The sequence below is a fragment of the Mollisia scopiformis genome, assembly GCF_001500285.1.
Source record: "Mollisia scopiformis unplaced genomic scaffold LY89scaffold_5, whole genome shotgun sequence".
Lineage (NCBI taxonomy): Eukaryota > Fungi > Ascomycota > Leotiomycetes > Helotiales > Mollisiaceae > Mollisia > Mollisia scopiformis.
Window position 1 is genome coordinate 1,466,901 of NW_017263585.1, and position 16,571 is coordinate 1,483,471.

Consider the following 16,571-nt stretch of genomic DNA (forward strand, 5'->3'; position numbering starts at 1 on the left):
GAGATCAATAGGTTCCGAGAGTGCGCATAACCAAGAAATGTGCAAGCAGGATGATTCGGAAGCATGTCCCAGATAACAACAGGCACAGAGAGTATAAGCAATGTCGAATTACTCCTATAAACACCTTGGACAGTGACAGATTTTGCGAGGGCAGGGAAGTCTTGGAGCCACTTGCGGCATTGTTGAACGTCGAGGAGTTGCTCTTCTTCGAGAGCCAAAGAAATCAGAACGTGAGGGACGAGTGTGTTACCATCCTCGAGACTGTCGACAAGATGATCAACATTATATAGGTCTCTTCGAGAAGATTTGGTAGGGGGCTGTGTCTTCAAGCGATCGGACAGCGCACTGACAATAGACCATGCGGTGCCTCGACCGCGAGGGACTGCTGGCAAGTTTTGTTGGCGTGGACTCGGACGACGTCGTGGGGCAAGTTCGATGCTCCTTGCTTTCAGGTTGCTCGTGCTTAGTACATGGACTGGTGATTTCTGTACTCGAATTTCTTGGTGGCCCGATATCGTTCAGGCTTTTCGTGACGTAGTCTGTTCAAAATCTCACAATGTAGCATGGCAGCAGTAAATGCTGGACGCTCTTGCCATTCCTCTAACACCGCAATGAGAGTGTTGGTGAACGAGTGGCGTCCCGGTTGTGGCGCCCAAGTTTCGAAACCACAAGCGGCGATTGTCTCTGTGACATTAGTGTTGTCGCTACCAGTCAGTACGCCACTAGCCGCCGCGCAACAATCCAGAAGAAGGAGTACATCGGAGTCTGCTTGTTCGAACAGTGTCTGAATGGCGTGCCATTGAAGTGAAATTGGCTTGTTGTCGACAGAGCTATGATCATGTCAGCGGAGGCGATCCAAAAGAGTGAGAGGAACTGACCAAGTCCATTCTGCTTGACGGGAGGTATTCATCCTCCCATGACCAGCATAGTATACGATGAACAGAGTGTCAGATTCTCCATAGTCGTCAACTACCTGTAAAGCTTTGTGCATGAGTGCGCGATGCGACTTGATGGTTGGGATGAGCCATGTCTCGGTATCAAAGCCATAACCATCGAGTGTCTTTGCAAGATCATCCAACTCATATTGCACCCCTAAAGAATCTTCCTCCCATCTGAGTAACAGCACCCGGACAGAATGATATCGTGATTGACCCTTGTTGGGGAAAATACCAGAGGCAGCCTGGATGTCCCATTAGCGGGTAGAATGTATAAACCGAGATTGAGACATTACTTGTTCTTACAGACTGATCATCGAAGAGACTGGAATCATCGCTGTTTGGACTCTCTGTTGCTGGCAACGACGAGCAGTCTTCGCTGGAATCGGGTTCTGACTAGAGAGGTGTAAGAAGAAGGCTGTGATGATGTTGCATTATGGAAGCGCCTTACACTACTGTCAAACGAAATTGGCTCTGGGTTCGGCGAGGAAGGTGGCTGCATCCCGCCAGCCGAAAGTGTTACAAACTGCTCATTCTCCATATTTGACTACGAAGATTGTATCTGCGGAGCAAAGATGGAAATCTTCCTGAAATATGAGCAACCCGAAAAAATAAGGCTTAGAAGTTGTGATTAGGCATGGACGAGGTTGTGGACGGGTTTCCGCAGCGGTACCCAAACCGCTCACCGAGATCAGCCACCGCCACATCAACTTGCATGTGGCCAGGTTTCGCCCAGTAAACAGTCGAGACGCAAAATATCCGGTAAAGAAAGGAGGTTATATCGACCGGATGACGCCATGCTTCAAATGCCCCTGGCCCTGTCCAGGTATTTACGTGGCACGTGACTAGTCTTGCATGTTGCCGCCTTGTCATGCTATTGATAACTTAGAAGTCCCCAAAGAGACTGGTATCATCATCGTCATGGTAGGGGTCAAGATCCTCAGCAGCTTTCAGAACCCGACCTGCCTCTTCTTCATTCGCAATTGTCTCTTCCAGATTATCTTGCCATGCTTGTCCTGGCGTAGCCTCAAATGTTTGGACTTTGAAATAGCGATCCCATACAGGATCCTCATCGTCCGTAACATCATCTTCCACTACAACTTTCCCATCATCGTCTTTATGACACTTGAACAGAATGTTAGGGCGCTCGGGTTCGGTAGGTCTCATCGTTATTTGCGCCATGCTCCTCGGGAAATCACCCATCATTACTTCGAGCTGTTCGAGTCGACGGCCAACTTTGTACATGGAAATGTAGAGAAACATGTGCTGCACAGTCAGACGATCCGTATGGACATTTGGGAGTCGCCTGTTGACTCTGGGCCAGAGCAAATCATGATTGGGATAATAGCAAGTACCAGTTTCTGCGAACAGGAGGTAAAGTCTCAAAGTAGTCAACTGAGGGAACTGGGCTAGAGAGACGAGAAAGTCATAGGGCTAGAACACGGATCAGAATCTTCTATATAGCGGTCGCATGTCGAAAAACTCACCATGAAATCCACGATTCCAAGATCAAGTGCAAGAGAGGAGATGTGGGGGCACGAGGCCTTGAGATTGTTAAGGTGATCCAATTCATACGGGGGAATCATAAGCAAAAACGAGTACGGATCAACTGATCGGCGTATGGACCTGATTGAAAGACTCGTAAGAGTGTCGCCGTGAAGAGCTACTTTGTCAACCGGCATTTGATCGAGGGGTGTTGCTAGTTCTAATTTCTCGAGGCCGCGTAACTTGACTATAAAATTGTCCAAGAACTTGTTCCCATCATGTCTGTAGCCTGGTGATACTATAAACTCTATACTGAGAGTTTGAAAATATACGTCCTGCGTGTGTAGATATTTGACGTAGTAATGCAGGGCATGGCCTCGAAGCTGAAGATGATGGATCTTGGACCAGTTGAAGAATGAAGTAGGAATGAGCTGCTTTGGGCTCCAAGGTGGTTGACGAGCTTCATACACCAACTCTTTCAGAGATTCCAGTTGCTCACCCTTTTCGATGCAAAGATCATACACGCCTAAACCATCATAATCCCAGTCGATCCGCCCATCCTGGTTCCTCGGGAGAGTGAGGTGGAGTGTCTCAAGATTCCTGCTACTGAGAAGCACGTCTTTGAGCCACCTCATGGCGACAGGATGCTCATAATTGATTTCGACTTTCATGGTATGGACGTTCGGAATGCCAACCAGACTCTTGAGTAGATTTAGATCAGCGTTCTGTACATCCTCATCGTCTGTTCTGTGTCCAATGGAGAGTGACTCAACAGAAAGCTTGACATCTGGAGAATGTTTCAGTAAGACCTCCTTGACCTCCGCTGGGAATGATGCTTCCCAGAAGAGCCATGTGATACTTTCGAGGCGTCTTGTTCTCGATAGCAACTTGCTGAAAGACATCCAATCCAATCGCCTGTCCACTGTAAGATGACGGGTATGGGCCAACAACATAGTTTTGAAGGAATAGGATGCTTCTTTTGATGGAGTTTCGTCGTTCTGAATGTTATTGGGAGGAGCACGAACGCATCTGTAGATGATTGGACTCGCCAGACGAGAGAATCTATGTGAGACAAGGCAGACATCGAGCAAGGAGTTCGGTGATATTTGATCGACCTATGATTTTAGTGACAACGCGCTGGGATAGCAATCATGGTTTACCTCTTCCAGAATCATGTCAACGACCTCATCGCTCATACTTCCAAGGCACGCCGCCATTGTGAGACACGGTCGATGGTACGTCGGCAGCAACCGATGCTTTATGCAAGCAGACCAGATGAAGTACAATTGATTCAGTGTGCCTCCGAAAGTAGAGTTTCCTGGTGTGGAGTTGACTCTATTTCTTCCGCCTCAGCATGAACCAACGTCGAACTCACTTGAGCGATAGAAGGATTTCTAGGAAAATGTGGCGACACTGCGAGGAGTTGAAGACTTAAATAGTTATGATGAAGGCTTTCATGTATGAGTCTGCCGTGAGTCATTGCAGGCAGGAGATATTGGGGCTTGGATATTACAGGGAGAAAAGAAGGAGGCAGTGCAGCTCCAGCTCCCTAGGCACCAGTAGGTACCTATCTACGCTTACTCATACGGTGCTGAGTCAGCGGTGTGTCCTGTCCAGGCCTAGCGGAGTGGGTCGCGGGGAAGTGCTGGCCATTTGCCGGCGACTGTTCTAGACGCGGGGGTGCGAACTGGAAAATGAACCTGTGATGAATGTTCAACGTCTTTACGTGACCTGAGAGTTTTTCTCTCTCTCGCACTACAACCACAATTATTCCCGACCAACATATCATGCCAACACTCTACCCGAGAAGATGAGAAAGAGGCAATGCGGTCTCGTACGGGATGGTACGCTCCCAATTCCCCTTTCCAGATTCTCAAAAACAACTGCTGATTTCTGCCTGCACCCTGTAGTCTGACTTGCCGTTCACGAAAGCTCAAATGCGATGAAGCGAAACCAATCTGCGGTCAATGCCGGAAGGGCTCTCGAGAATGCCAACCCAGCGATGGTGTAGTGTTCAGACATCAGCAGAATGCGTCGATGAACGGGAATGGGGAGGTGGAGGAGGGAAGTGCTCGATTGGGAGGGTTCTATGCATACCGAAATACATTCAATGAGGACAATGTGTGGGTGGAAGTACCCAAGACAGGTACGAACATTTCCAAAGGTCGCATAATGTCCCACGTCTGACCAGCAATTCACAGTAACGTTTCTCAATATCACGGACCCGTACAACATGGAACCAACTCCCGAGCCTGAATATCGACCCGCAACAACACCCATAATCGTGCCACAACTGGAGGAAAGGCCTTCAGAAAGCTACTTTGCTATGCCATTCGATCAAGCGCCTGGTTTGGAAGCGTTATCTACGGCAGCAACGAGTAATTTTCATTATATACGGCCATTGTCGGTTCCGGTTCCATCGCCTGGAGATACCCATGCATCACCTCACTCGTCCAATAATCTTAACTTTATCCTCAACCCCACGAGACCTGAGACTCCTCATGGTATATGCCTGCATGATTCAGACCAACATATAGCATCGACTAATAGCTATAGGAACTTCCACACCAGCAATTGATCCTTCATTAATAGCTCCCCCGGATCGTGCTGGTCAACCATCGCCAGTCAGTGAGCATGAGGTTGCATTTTTGTTGCGGCATTTTGGCGAGACAGCTGGACAATGGTAACTTCTAATTCGCGTGTTGACATGACCCGTACTGATGAGACCAGGATGGACCTCTTTGACCTTGGATGTTACTTCGCACATCACGTTCCTGTCCAGTCCAAGTCAAACCCACTACTTAGATACTCAGCATGCGCGTACGCGGGGAAGCAACTCGGCCGAGTCAACGGACGGAAGGCTGTTGTTGGAGGTCTAGCTGGCAGGCAGGCAGACATGGAATTACATCCACGACATGAGACCATTGATTGGGCTTATGTTGGTGCGAAGTACTACGACCGAGCTATCTCCCTTCTTATGGAAGAACTATCGAATTCGAGAACCCAAGAGCCACCCATGACGCCAATGACCGCGATTGAAGAAACATTGAGCCCCCAGAGCACGAGCCAATCCCCTCGTAGTGATCCACGAACACCAGCTAATAAGAGGCGCCGACTTTCAAGGCCTGCGTCATCGAGCAATGCGGACGAAACTCTTGCAGCGGCCGCAATACTGTGTGTGTACGAATTTCTCGATAACGCCAACTCTGCCTGGGCTCGTCACCTCAGCGGCACGAAGTCATTATTCGACTTGGCTGAAAAAGAAGGGATGATGCCTGTCCAATCACCCACAAGTCCGGGTGCAATCTCCCAGCGTATCAGACCATCAAGAGCTCGGAGAGCAACCTTCTGGAACTTCGCACGACAAGACTTCCTTGCTGCACGTAAGTAGACTCTAGCTTCGGATCTTCGAGAGCCTGCTGACACGTCTTCAGTCATCAACGAAGGCCAAACAAGACTGAATACTGAGGATTGGGATCTGTGGCGAGCTGCTGGACTCCAGATTGATCAGCAAGGATTTGTGGTACCAAGCAACACCCGCGAGACGACCTTCCCAGAGCAAACTGTTATGAGAGAAGATATGATATCCAATGCCCTCATTTGGCTGATGTCTAAGATAGTCAATTATATGGCTTCGGGAGACTCTGTTGACCATGTCTTCCCGCAGGATCCATCAAGTCCCACTGGAATCATTGGAATCAATCAAATGCTCTTGCTCGAGAGGTGGAAGGAGCTTGAAAAAGAACTAGAAGTTTGGCGGCAGGGCTTGCCAGATACTTTCAAACCTTGCGCACGATTACCACCGGTCACCGACGGAAGCGTATCCTTCAATTCCGCTCGAGCCATATTTTCAGAGATCTGGTACAGCATACCCATGTGCGCATCGACCATGCAATCGTATCACATGGCCAGGACTATTTTACTCATCAACAAACCTCACGAGTCAACAGCACGCCGAACCACACTTTCTGACAGGCTCAGCTCTTACCGAGCCATCGAAAGAGAAGTTCGTCATCACGTTCACGAGATATGTGGCATCGCATTATCAAGGCCCGAAGGCAGTGTTAGAATTCATCAAGTGCAACCACTCTTTGTTGCAGGCCAGTGTCTGAGTGAAACCCGCGAACGTCGTGTCGTCTTAGATTTGCTTCGTGGGATCGAATCAGATCTAGGTTGGGCGACTGACTATCGCGTGCAGAAGCTGCTCAAAGAGTGGGAATGGAACCAAGCGGCGACGTAAAGAAATTTTCCAAACACAGTTCTATGCAACCTCATCTGTATCATGGATATTCTTACATTACAGGACCTGGTGGGCACTTACAATAGCCCATTCCGAATGAAAAACCTCGATCCAAAAGCAAAAAGTAGGCATGGAAGTTTCGAAACCCATCGTTCCGACGCGACTTTGTTCCATACACTAGATAGTTCCAAAACCATCTACAAGCTACATCTACTTTATTGGACCCGCTCCTTTACATCGCCAGCTCTATATATCCTACACATGAGGTTTCATATCCAGGGCAACCATTTGCAAGTGCAAGTATGGGAAAGAATCGACGGCGATGCGCCAAGCTTCGGGTGAGAGAGGGCAGAGAGGAAGAGCAGGGTCGGAATGGTGTTGACCGCGAATCCCCACAAATACCAACAGCAAATGCCCCCCCTAGCATGCATCCAGATTACAACCCTTTCCAACAACCTCGAAGATCTGCGTTTTCCTCACCCAGCTCAAAGCCCAAATCAGCGCCATTCAAAGATCGTGGATGTCAACATCAACCAACAGGTCGACGACGACAGGCAAACACCGAGCTGTCGCCACAATCCGACTGGAAGATGCGACAACGCAACCTCAAGAAACACCTCGTTCAAACACTCAACCAAGCCGTTCAGACAATCGAGCTCTGGCTACCCGAAGATACATCGTCAGGATTTTGTGAGAGTGATACAGAGAGCGATCCTGAGGATGAGATGGACTGGCAGCATGAGAAGGAAACGGTCATTCCCCAGCCGTGTGAAGTTACCTACATCTGGAATGTGTGTCCGAACGTCACGTTCGAAAGACCTGGTATGGCGCAGCAGGGTGTTCAAAAGGAGAAGTTTGGATATGGTTATTGTAGTGTGCGATCTGGGAGCGCATAGGGATATCAAGGTGACAAAACGAAGGTGGTACGGTTCACAGTGTTCTGAAGGAGTGATAAGGTGTTGGGGCTCGGTGAGGGACATGGTTTAGCGATGGTGTTCAAGAGGTGGGCTAGGTGTCAAATTACTGGTTCGGAGCAGGGAATATACTTGGAGCTGGAAGGGGAAAAGGTTCTTCGTGATACAATCCTCTTTCTACCTCTTAATTATACTTAATCATTCCCAGACGTTGCCAGCATTCCCTTGTATACTATCGTGAATATGGCCCAGTAATCCTCAAGGTCAAGCCGGGGTCTACGTTATATTTATCTCGCTCGACTATCACAGATCATGTTTCCTTGATCTTGTGTAGGAGTTGCGCTTCTTCCTTGCAGATAGAGCTTTCGCTTTCGGCCTGAGGGGTGGATGCGCCATCTTGATAGAAATTGCAATCTGTCGGAATCGATGCTGTTGATTGTCTTGACGTTAGTGATGAGGCACAGAAAAATTGTATCATATCGTGTTGTTCTTGAACTGGTGCTGATTGAAGCATTAGAGTTTAGATAGGTTGGTATCACAATAGGGATGAGTGCTAGTGCTCCCCTTTGCGAATGCTGTGCGCTTGTTAAGCGAGACTGTGAGAGGTTGAGTTAGATATTTAGATAATAAGCTTCATGGTGCTCATTATCTTGAGACTGAAAGAGCCTGTATTCCTATTTATGTAATAAAAGCACACAAAGGTTTATGCTGGCCGCCTGCCATATAACATGTCAGTAGAACCCACTTGCGCTTGCACTTATAGCCACGATCTCTAGGTGTTTTGTAGGAGACGTGACAGAAGACCTCATGGCTAGGTCAAGGGGATATGAACACAGAGCGTGCTGTAAAAAGTTACTGAGGCAATCGGAAACGAGAAACAATAGCACAGTCACGTTTGCAATCCAGTCGCAAGAGAAAATTGGCCTGTGCTACCCAGTCTTGATACAAAGGGTGATCGAATGCAGCGCTCGCAGTTACCAAACTTAGGTATCACCAGGTCCCAGCCCAACTCTCCCAGACAAGCCCATTATCATCTGCCCATCTGCTGCTATTTTTGAGACCGCTCTCTTGTATAACAGTCGTCACTCTTCCCCCAGAATGCATTGTTGATTGCGCGACCAGCTTTCATATCCTCCACGGTGACCTTGGACCTGCCGTCGTTGAAACATACCAGGATTGCCTCTAGACCCGCGTTAGCTTCATTGTAAGAAGGTACAGATGGTATCCACTCACCAATAAACACGCTTATGCCATCATCAAACTCCTCGAACTTCTTGCTTTGTCTGAGCTTGATTGCTTGGTGCAGACATTTCCCGCGGGTGGGAACCGCCCCTGTAATCTGTCGAGAAGAACTCGCCACTGAAGTCATAGCCCTATGATGTGCGTTGGAAAGTTGCGCCTCAAGCTCTTTGGACACTGTGCTTGGGTGAAGAGTCGATTGTTTTTGACGATGCCTGCAGGCCTGGAAGTAGTATTTTTAGGTGTGGGTGTAGCCTTAGTTGTGTGATTGTCTTGTGTTGGTGCCATATTAGAGTATGGAATGATAGAGTGTTTTGGAGATTTAGTTTTGTGAGAGGAAGGTTCGCAAAAGCGGAGTTGACGTGTGGCCTAGAATTTTGGCTTGAGCATGCCGGAGTCATGTCATGTGATAATGAGTGGTATTCATTCATATCTGTACCATTGGTTCTGTGTATACGTGTCCGATATGGGAGAGTTCACAAAGAGTGTGAAGGCGGGATGTTGTGAGGTAACCTCAGTCACTTAGTGAGCAAATCAATGCCATAGAAAGGATAGAAACAAACAAAGACTCACAATAAAGATTGAAACTTTAAATATGATGGTAGAGCTATCATTCATGTCTAATCTCTAGGAGCATCTCAATACTTCCAAACTAATCCAAAACCTTTTGTAGCCATGTATGCTGATACAAAGCCTAAGTCCCATCCTCTGTTGGGGTTTCATCCTGGCTATGGTGTTCTGAAAAAGACTCAATACTCGTATCGTAGTTGTATTGACAATGCGGAATATTTGAAAAAAAATAGAATATAGAATTTTACATATGGGGCAAGGGGCATTAGCTGGGCGGAAGTTGAAATCGAACATTTCGTAGTTTCTATTGATGGCAACGTATAGGTTTGATTAAGCAAAATTTGTTCGCTGGCAGGGTTAGGACAGTCGGGATGGGTGATTCCATTTACGCCTGCGTAGCTCGGTTGGTTTAAAGGTACTTTGCTTCGAGGCTGGGTCGGTAGTATACTACACTGTAGGTGCTGCTGGCTGGGTCTGGCAAGACTTGTTCTTTTGCTATTTTACTATCTTTTGCTACTCGCTTTTTGGATGCGGAGGTTATTATCATTGGGGGTTTTTTTGTTGAATGTTGTGTGTGGGAAATGTTTTTGACACCTCTCGCTTAATGAGCTCGACACTTCGCAATTATCGAGTCATATCAGATCAGAAAATACAATGAATTAAGTGAGTTGTTTGAGAAGCCCTTTTCGAGATCATTGAATAGTGGTGAAGAGGTTCGACTTTGGTTTTGGCACAATAAAGTCTCATTGCATCATTGTGCTTGGTGTTCCAAGTCGCGCTTCTCAACTGCCCCCTACGTAACGTGGTTCTAAGCCAAACAATGAACGCTGAATTCATATACATCACACAGATTCCCATTACTCTTATCCTATCTTCTGCTCTCCTTTCTCTCAGTGTTTACCAAACCACACGCAATAACCTTCAAGTATCTGCTATTTATGACGTAGATTATTGTGTTCGTAGAATAAGAACCTGGATGTTAGCCCTTCACTTAGTGGTAATTTTATGATAAATATAAGTTGTAAAATTTGGTGGTGACGCTGCAGGGAATCGAGATGCTTTGGTGAACTTGTGGTCTTGAGAGGTTTATATATCATAGGCGTTGTGCAGATCGGGGGATAGATATTGATCGTGAGAGGAAATTTGGCTTTGCAAGTATGTGTGTACTGGAGCAGATCGATTCAAAGAATGTGGTGGTTTCGGTTTAAATGGCAATAGAAATATTGGACGCTTTTATCGTGTTCCTTTTTTGCTAGGGAGCCGATTCACTTTCGGAGTCTGGAATCTGTTCGACTTCAAATTGTAGCCAGCCTGATACTCAAACCACCATATATTTTCTTCGCGCTCTTCTGACCTCCCACAACCACCATCAACTTTCCCCCACCTTTTCAATTCAACAACTTCATAATTCCTTCGCGCCCCCGCTCTTGCCATCATGGCTTACGAGCATCAGATTGAGTTGATATTCGACAAAGCCAGCGAGTATGGCGTGACTGTTGACACTATCGCAAAGCATTATCGCACTTGTCTCAGAAAGATCCAGACTGATCGAGTTGACTTGAATATTCATATTCAATTCTACTACGCTGAGTGTCAAACCTGGTACTTCTTCTGTAAGTTCTCTGAATGAATCTCCGAAGTTCATTTTCCCCTTTGCGCGTTGGCTAACTTGCGATAGTCCCAGTCGAGAACTTTCCTGGTATTGAACCTTCCTCCTCGATCTCCGATCCCAAAGTCATCAATACATCGATCCTCGCCAATACAAGCACCGAGGGAGGTCTTGTCGGTATGACTACTCGTCATGAGAATGCTGCTAAGAAGATCTATGATCATGCAAAGGTGAGGTTCCGCGCATTTGCGCCCACAATTATCTCTACTGACGTACTGCAGGCCATGAATATCATTGCAAAGCAATCGGCTGAGCAATACCAAAGTAAGTGTAACAAGGTAGTCGAGTTGCAGACCTTACGCAGCAGCAACACGTCCACTGCTGGTCTCGAGAAGCGAATCAAGAAGTTGGAGGGGGAGCTCAAGCATGAACGAAATGTTACTAGGGAGAAGGGTGACATGCTCAAGGCTCTCAAGAAGAGTAGCGGCATCCAGAAGGAGAAATTCAGAAACTTGGGTCGGAAGGTTATTTCCAAGCTGGAGCGCAAGGGTGTCGATGTCACTAAGCTTCTGGAGGACTTGAAGGCCATTGATGCGACTGAAGAGTTGCCTGAGATCGAGGAGGAAGATGTTGTAGCGACTACCAATGCTGCAGTACAAGAGGCTACAGACAGTCTCTTTGTTAACTGAATGGTCTACACTACGGCTTGGACGAGAGTATGGACTTTGGTAATGGGCGTGGTGGTAGTCATGTTGTCTTGAGAGAAGAGGCAACTCATCTTTGTCTACCTGGCAAACCGAAGTCAAATACAAAAAGACAAACAAACAAATAAAACTTTCCGAGCGTATTTTGTGACTTTTTTTCTTTTGAATATGGATACTAATTGCAAGTCCTCTTCCCCGCCATGCTCGCTGATCTTCTCTTCAAAGATCCGAGTCTAATTGGTACAGGGATGCCAACACCTTGCCTACCCTGTGATCAGTTGACACAACCGCCCCCAAGCTTCGTCGGTGGACCCGTTTGCCCTGCATCACCTCCCGTCCTCAATCCTGGAATGAATACTCTTGGCCCGGAGCAGCTTTGCTGCACAGAGACTATCAGACTGGGCACAGCAGAGTGTTGCTGCGATGGCTGTCCTGATCATCCTGAATGGGGCCAGCCTTGCAGTGGAGATTTACCTGACCCAATCTGCCCTGACACTTCAATCCTGGGATTTCTGGATCTAGGCTTAATCAACACGGGGCCGAACTGTTATCTCGGTGTATGCTATCTGCAAAGATGGCAGTACGATTGGTCATGCTGTGCATGTCCAGATGGATGGTTGCCAGTGGAACAGGATTGGTGCGCTGGAGGGAATCTGTGTTTTGGGTGTGGGGATCTGACTTATGAGTTGGTGAATGATCCTGTAGCGGGATGGGAGTGTGTATCACCGGGAGCTAGTCCTACTCCAACAACTCCGCAAAGTTCAACTCCACCTTCAGCTCCAACTACCATCCTGACTTCACCAGAATCATCTCCAGCGGCACCGAGTACCACCGGAAACACACCAACTATGCTTCCAACGTCGTCCGGTGTTACCGGTGTCATCTATAACGGAACATCAACTTCCACTTCCAGCAATCTGATGATAACAACATCCACATCCTATTTATTTTCATCAAATTCAACGAGCTCCGCACCAAGGTCTTCATCGACTACCAGCACAACAATCCAGTTCAGAGTTGGCAAGAATGCATAGACTAGACGTAGGTCTTCGGCCTTTATTTAGAAACTTAATATAATTTATAAAAATTCTGTAGCTGTAGTCCATCAAACCCCCGCGCCTGAGCTCTAGTCTCGCTCTCTCGCATCTACATAGGTGCATCATCGAAAACTTTGACAGGAAATACCGCTTCCACGCAGCATCGTAACTTCTCCTCTATTGTCTTCTGCTGACTACCCGGTGTATGGTGCACGTGTACTGGAGGAAACTGGCCTCGGGGCTGTTGGGCTTGAGCTAGAAGCAAGAACTGACGGCGTTCCTCCTTGTTCTGTAGCAGAAGTGTTGGAGGCTTCTGGAGGTTCCGTGCATTTCTCAAGCGCTGAATTGCTGTTCGGATTCTTGGATCCGCTAATAGGCATATAGGCATATTGGAGTTGGGGATTGGGACAAGAGGTATGGTTGGAGAACGAAATCGTGAATATTTTGTCGGAAATTGAGATTTATATGGATGAAGATATTTCAAAGTAAAAGTTATGATAGAGGGTGATGGATAAGGAGTCTTTGTGAAAAGAAAATGCGAAGACAAAATGGAGATTAGTCATGCAACAATCATGGCAGATGCTACCTAGGCAGGTAATTTGCAAATGCTTTAATGGCTTTGTATTGGAAGGCAATAAAACTAATGGCAATAGCCACCGCTGAATTAAACGGAAATGGCTTCCGGGGTACACAGATGCAGCTGAACGTTCGATTGAGAGATCTGGTATGGTATAGATTGTCATGGGTTCCTGAAAGAAGATAAACAAGGGAATCGATATACACATAAGCCTGCTTGATACGAAGAGAATAACAGAAGACGAACAAACACGTAGAGGCTTCTCCGCGAGTTCTTGATTAACTTCAAGCTTGAATAATCAGCACGATTCGGGGCAAAGCTACCTAGCCTTTCCCCACGGCTCGAGAGAAGCTGATCACTTGCTGCCTCGAAGTAGGGTATATCTGCACATTTCGGTTGCATCAAGGTGTATATACAATACTTTGCAATTATTCTTGAAGTGGGACATTGAGTGCACAGATGTAAGGGGCCTAGCGACGCTAGCGTCCCTTACATCACGTCCACCAAGCTAGAGCACGCGTTCCAGCGCAAGAATTCAACCTCCCATCACCAACTTTCGACACCCACCACCGCATCAACAACACATCTGACATTCCTCCATCTACCTCAATCGTGCTAATACATATCCCGCGACCACCATTCCCCCGTCGAGCCCTCTCAAAATGGCCGACTACTCGCAAATGAAGGTCCCCGACCTCAAGAAGATTCTCCAGGAGCGCGGCCTCGTGGTCTCTGGAAACAAGGCCGACCTCATCGCAAGATTGCAGGAAGATGATAAGAAGGCCGGTGGCGCTGCAGGTATGTTTGTTTGGTTCATTTCATGCGACTTCTCTGCCGCGTTCCGCCTCCAATATGCGCATGATGCTGATATTCATTTCCTTTTAGCTGGCGCTGGCGAAGACGAGATTGACTGGGACGAGGATGACAACAAGGCAACTGCACCCGCGACCGCGACCACGGAACCTGCTGCTGCTGCCGTGGCGGCCGGTGGTCAAGGGCCCGTTGATACTCCCATCGCTGTTCCGAACCAGAAAGTAGATGTCGATCCCAGCACAACTACAGATTTGAAGGTTAGCGGAGGGGAAGATGCGCCAACAGCTACGGACGGCGCTGTCGCATCAGCAGGTACTACGACGACCGAACCGGCTCCCGCTCCTGTGGAAGAGGCGCCCAAGCAAGATTTCAGCATTGGCTTGGAGAAGAGTGATGCTCAGAAGGAGGCAGAGAAGCGGGCAGCTCGAGCCAAGCGATTCAACATCCCCGAGAACGAAGAAGCGAAGAAGTTGGCGGAGAGAGCAAAGAAGTTCGGTCTGGATGGCAAGGATACCGTCATCAGTGGTCTGGACTCTGCCCTTCCGGAACGAAGACAGAAGCGGGCCAGAGAAGAGAAGAATGGTGGTAATGGTGGTGGAGGAAGAGCAGCCAAGAGACAGACCCCCGATCGAAGATCAGATCCCAAACCCAAGGGTAGCGCGCCGTCGTCAAAGAAGGAATCTTTCGGAAAGATCACCGATGATCCGGTCGAGAAGGCCAAGGCAGAGGCGCGAGCAAAGAGATTTGGTAAGCCCGCCGTCGAGGCTACTCCTGCTGCTACGGCGACAACAACAAGCTAGGATGGATCACAAACGAATAATCTACAGTACGACGACATTAGGTCTCACATCTTCCTTGATATGGGGAATTTCCCGCCTCTCCCGTTGTACACTACACTAGGTCCACCAAAATTTGACACCACCAGTCTGGCAGCGATCACTCTAGGTTCATGGCGTTCTCGGAGAAATGAAAACAAAAAAATGAATGACAGACAAGAAAAGAGGCTTCTTATTTTCCCTTCCCTGCACCTAGACCGATTCAGGTCATGCACCCCGCAAGTCCCTGTGACAGTGATGCAGCCAAATTTCCCCGTTCTCGAATCTCAGTCTTCATCACATCCGTATCACGCTTCATGAAACGAGTCCGGCGGTCGAGTGGCTTGGAGAACTCGGTGGTATTTTCTCTCTTTCGTTTCGAGTTGTCTCTTTTACACTCTTGCACATTATTTGATATCATGCACACTGTTTTGTCATCCTCCATCATCCACAATATTCCATCAAGGTAGCGGCAGGCGCGGAACAGTCCAGTCCAGTCCAGGTCAAGGCTCTGGCGGATTCCACACTCCCCGTTCCTTCCCACGGCACGTTTCGTTTCGTTTCGTCTCGTTCTTCTCTGCGGGTAGGGTAGGGTGAATCAAGGGGGGCCTTCGCGAATGAGGATGCAGAAGCGAGCTTCGACGTTCTAATAGGCTTCTGATAGTGTAACCCAAATTTGGGTCCGACCGACCGACCAGCCACCAACGGAGGACGCCTTGGCAGCGGAGCGAGGAGGAGGAGGAGTAAGCCTGGGTTCCTCCGGAGATATATGCGCATGGGAGAGAGCGCAAATGAGGGCCCAGAGACGGCGTTGGTTGACCTAAGTGGTTCCTGCAGATTGAGTGCTGACGGCGGCGAAGGAGGGAGGGGGCTTACCGTCGAGGGAGAAGGATGGAAGTTCTGTCTTACCTTACCTTACCTTAACTTGGGAGGGAGGGGCGGACGACGGACGACGGACGGGGGCAAGGGTTGCTTTGTTGGTATTGTATCTGTATTCTTCCCAAGACAGATGGATGGTGGATGGCCTGCCTCGTACGACATCGAATACGGAACCATGTGCTAAAGAAGCTCCATCGAATCCCACCTGCTTCACACCACCCCCTCCGCCGTCACGTTATCTCAACGCTCCTAAGCAAGCCACACATATCGCACAGGCCAATGAGGGGTCTTACATCCCTGTAATCTGAAAAGAAAACCCTGTCTGGCGCTCTGGACGTCTCCTTCGGATTTCGCGGCTATTTTCTCTACATACTGTACCCTCATTCACTTTAACATGAAAAGCGAAAAATCACCTTTGATTTTTTTGCCTCTCTGCCACGTCAACGCATGAATTCTTTTCTACTGTACCTCGGGTCTTGCGATGATGAATGACTGAATATCAATCGTGGCGAGTGAGTGCGTGCCTGCAAATGCAATGCATGGTACTGTACTTCGCCACTGTGGCGTGGCGACTATTACAGATGGGATAGCCGCGCCAGCGCATGCATGAATGCTCCGATGAAAATGTGAGATTGACCCGCTAATGCGCGCTTCTTCAGCTTTGCTGGGAAGGGAGGGCGAGCGAGCGATTTTATTTAGGGTTTAGGGTTTGGGGTTTGGGTTGGGAAGGGAAGGGGAAGATGAGTCAGTGGGC

The 16,571-nt window shown here is 48.2% G+C and overlaps 8 protein-coding genes across 8 annotated transcripts; 5 read left to right on the plus strand and 3 right to left on the minus strand.

Moving 5' to 3' along the window:
• Positions 1-376: 376 nt before the first annotated feature.
• On the minus strand, positions 377-1,648 carry LY89DRAFT_432694 (uncharacterized protein). Its single transcript, XM_018207485.1, has 4 exons — positions 1,387-1,648; positions 1,242-1,331; positions 879-1,180; positions 377-830 (listed from the first exon to the last, which is right to left on the minus strand). Exons 1-4 carry the CDS (start codon positions 1,474-1,476, stop codon positions 464-466), a joined length of 849 nt encoding a protein of 282 aa, XP_018075745.1. The 5' UTR covers positions 1,477-1,648; the 3' UTR covers positions 377-463.
• Positions 1,649-3,472, minus strand: LY89DRAFT_432668 (uncharacterized protein). The gene is made up of 2 exons (XM_018207484.1): positions 2,423-3,472; positions 1,649-2,369 (listed from the first exon to the last, which is right to left on the minus strand). The coding sequence occupies exons 1-2, from the start codon at positions 3,371-3,373 to the stop codon at positions 1,821-1,823; spliced, it is 1,500 nt and encodes a 499-aa protein (XP_018075746.1). The 5' UTR covers positions 3,374-3,472; the 3' UTR covers positions 1,649-1,820.
• A 644-nt stretch (positions 3,473-4,116) lies between these two features.
• On the plus strand, positions 4,117-6,846 carry LY89DRAFT_432741 (uncharacterized protein). The gene is made up of 6 exons (XM_018207486.1): positions 4,117-4,264; positions 4,331-4,566; positions 4,622-4,924; positions 4,977-5,103; positions 5,151-5,803; positions 5,855-6,846. The coding sequence occupies exons 1-6, from the start codon at positions 4,245-4,247 to the stop codon at positions 6,658-6,660; spliced, it is 2,145 nt and encodes a 714-aa protein (XP_018075747.1). The 5' UTR covers positions 4,117-4,244; the 3' UTR covers positions 6,661-6,846.
• LY89DRAFT_432742 (uncharacterized protein) lies at positions 6,847-7,794 on the plus strand. The gene has a single exon (XM_018207487.1). It carries the CDS (start codon positions 7,033-7,035, stop codon positions 7,645-7,647), a length of 615 nt encoding a protein of 204 aa, XP_018075748.1. The 5' UTR covers positions 6,847-7,032; the 3' UTR covers positions 7,648-7,794.
• A 3,024-nt stretch (positions 7,795-10,818) lies between these two features.
• On the plus strand, positions 10,819-11,681 carry LY89DRAFT_770755 (uncharacterized protein; the record flags this gene model as incomplete). The annotated part of the gene is made up of 3 exons (XM_018221865.1): positions 10,819-10,996; positions 11,068-11,222; positions 11,274-11,681. 3 exons carry the CDS (start codon positions 10,819-10,821, stop codon positions 11,679-11,681), a joined length of 741 nt encoding a protein of 246 aa, XP_018075749.1.
• A 215-nt stretch (positions 11,682-11,896) lies between these two features.
• On the plus strand, positions 11,897-12,730 carry LY89DRAFT_730179 (uncharacterized protein; the record flags this gene model as incomplete). The annotated part of the gene is made up of 1 exon (XM_018219449.1): positions 11,897-12,730. The coding sequence occupies one exon, from the start codon at positions 11,897-11,899 to the stop codon at positions 12,728-12,730; it is 834 nt and encodes a 277-aa protein (XP_018075750.1).
• A 1,111-nt stretch (positions 12,731-13,841) lies between these two features.
• Positions 13,842-15,138, plus strand: LY89DRAFT_681904 (uncharacterized protein). Its single transcript, XM_018214399.1, has 2 exons — positions 13,842-14,108; positions 14,196-15,138. Exons 1-2 carry the CDS (start codon positions 13,973-13,975, stop codon positions 14,921-14,923), a joined length of 864 nt encoding a protein of 287 aa, XP_018075751.1. The 5' UTR covers positions 13,842-13,972; the 3' UTR covers positions 14,924-15,138.
• A 150-nt stretch (positions 15,139-15,288) lies between these two features.
• LY89DRAFT_681905 (uncharacterized protein) lies at positions 15,289-15,778 on the minus strand. Its single transcript, XM_018214400.1, has one exon. The coding sequence runs from the start codon at positions 15,713-15,715 to the stop codon at positions 15,383-15,385; it is 333 nt and encodes a 110-aa protein (XP_018075752.1). The 5' UTR covers positions 15,716-15,778; the 3' UTR covers positions 15,289-15,382.
• Positions 15,779-16,571: the final 793 nt, after the last annotated feature.

Coding starts and splice junctions, on each gene's coding strand:
- LY89DRAFT_432694 (XM_018207485.1), bottom strand. CDS start 1,476: ATGGAGAATGAGCAGTTTGTAACACTTTCGGCTGGCGGGATGCAGCCA. Junction 1,332..1,386: donor CAATTTCGTTTGACAGTAGT/GTAAGGCGCTTC, acceptor ACACCTCTCTAG/TCAGAACCCGATTCCAGCGA. Junction 831..878: donor CGTCAAGCAGAATGGACTTG/GTCAGTTCCTCT, acceptor ACATGATCATAG/CTCTGTCGACAACAAGCCAA.
- LY89DRAFT_432668 (XM_018207484.1), bottom strand. CDS start 3,373: ATGTTGTTGGCCCATACCCGTCATCTTACAGTGGACAGGCGATTGGAT. Junction 2,370..2,422: donor TTGGAATCGTGGATTTCATG/GTGAGTTTTTCG, acceptor TCCGTGTTCTAG/CCCTATGACTTTCTCGTCTC.
- LY89DRAFT_432741 (XM_018207486.1), top strand. CDS start 4,245: ATGCGGTCTCGTACGGGATG. Junction 4,265..4,330: donor ATGCGGTCTCGTACGGGATG/GTACGCTCCCAA, acceptor TGCACCCTGTAG/TCTGACTTGCCGTTCACGAA. Junction 4,925..4,976: donor GAGACCTGAGACTCCTCATG/GTATATGCCTGC, acceptor TAATAGCTATAG/GAACTTCCACACCAGCAATT.
- LY89DRAFT_432742 (XM_018207487.1), top strand. CDS start 7,033: ATGGTGTTGACCGCGAATCCCCACAAATACCAACAGCAAATGCCCCCC.
- LY89DRAFT_681904 (XM_018214399.1), top strand. CDS start 13,973: ATGGCCGACTACTCGCAAATGAAGGTCCCCGACCTCAAGAAGATTCTC. Junction 14,109..14,195: donor GAAGGCCGGTGGCGCTGCAG/GTATGTTTGTTT, acceptor ATTTCCTTTTAG/CTGGCGCTGGCGAAGACGAG.
- LY89DRAFT_681905 (XM_018214400.1), bottom strand. CDS start 15,715: ATGCGCATATATCTCCGGAGGAACCCAGGCTTACTCCTCCTCCTCCTC.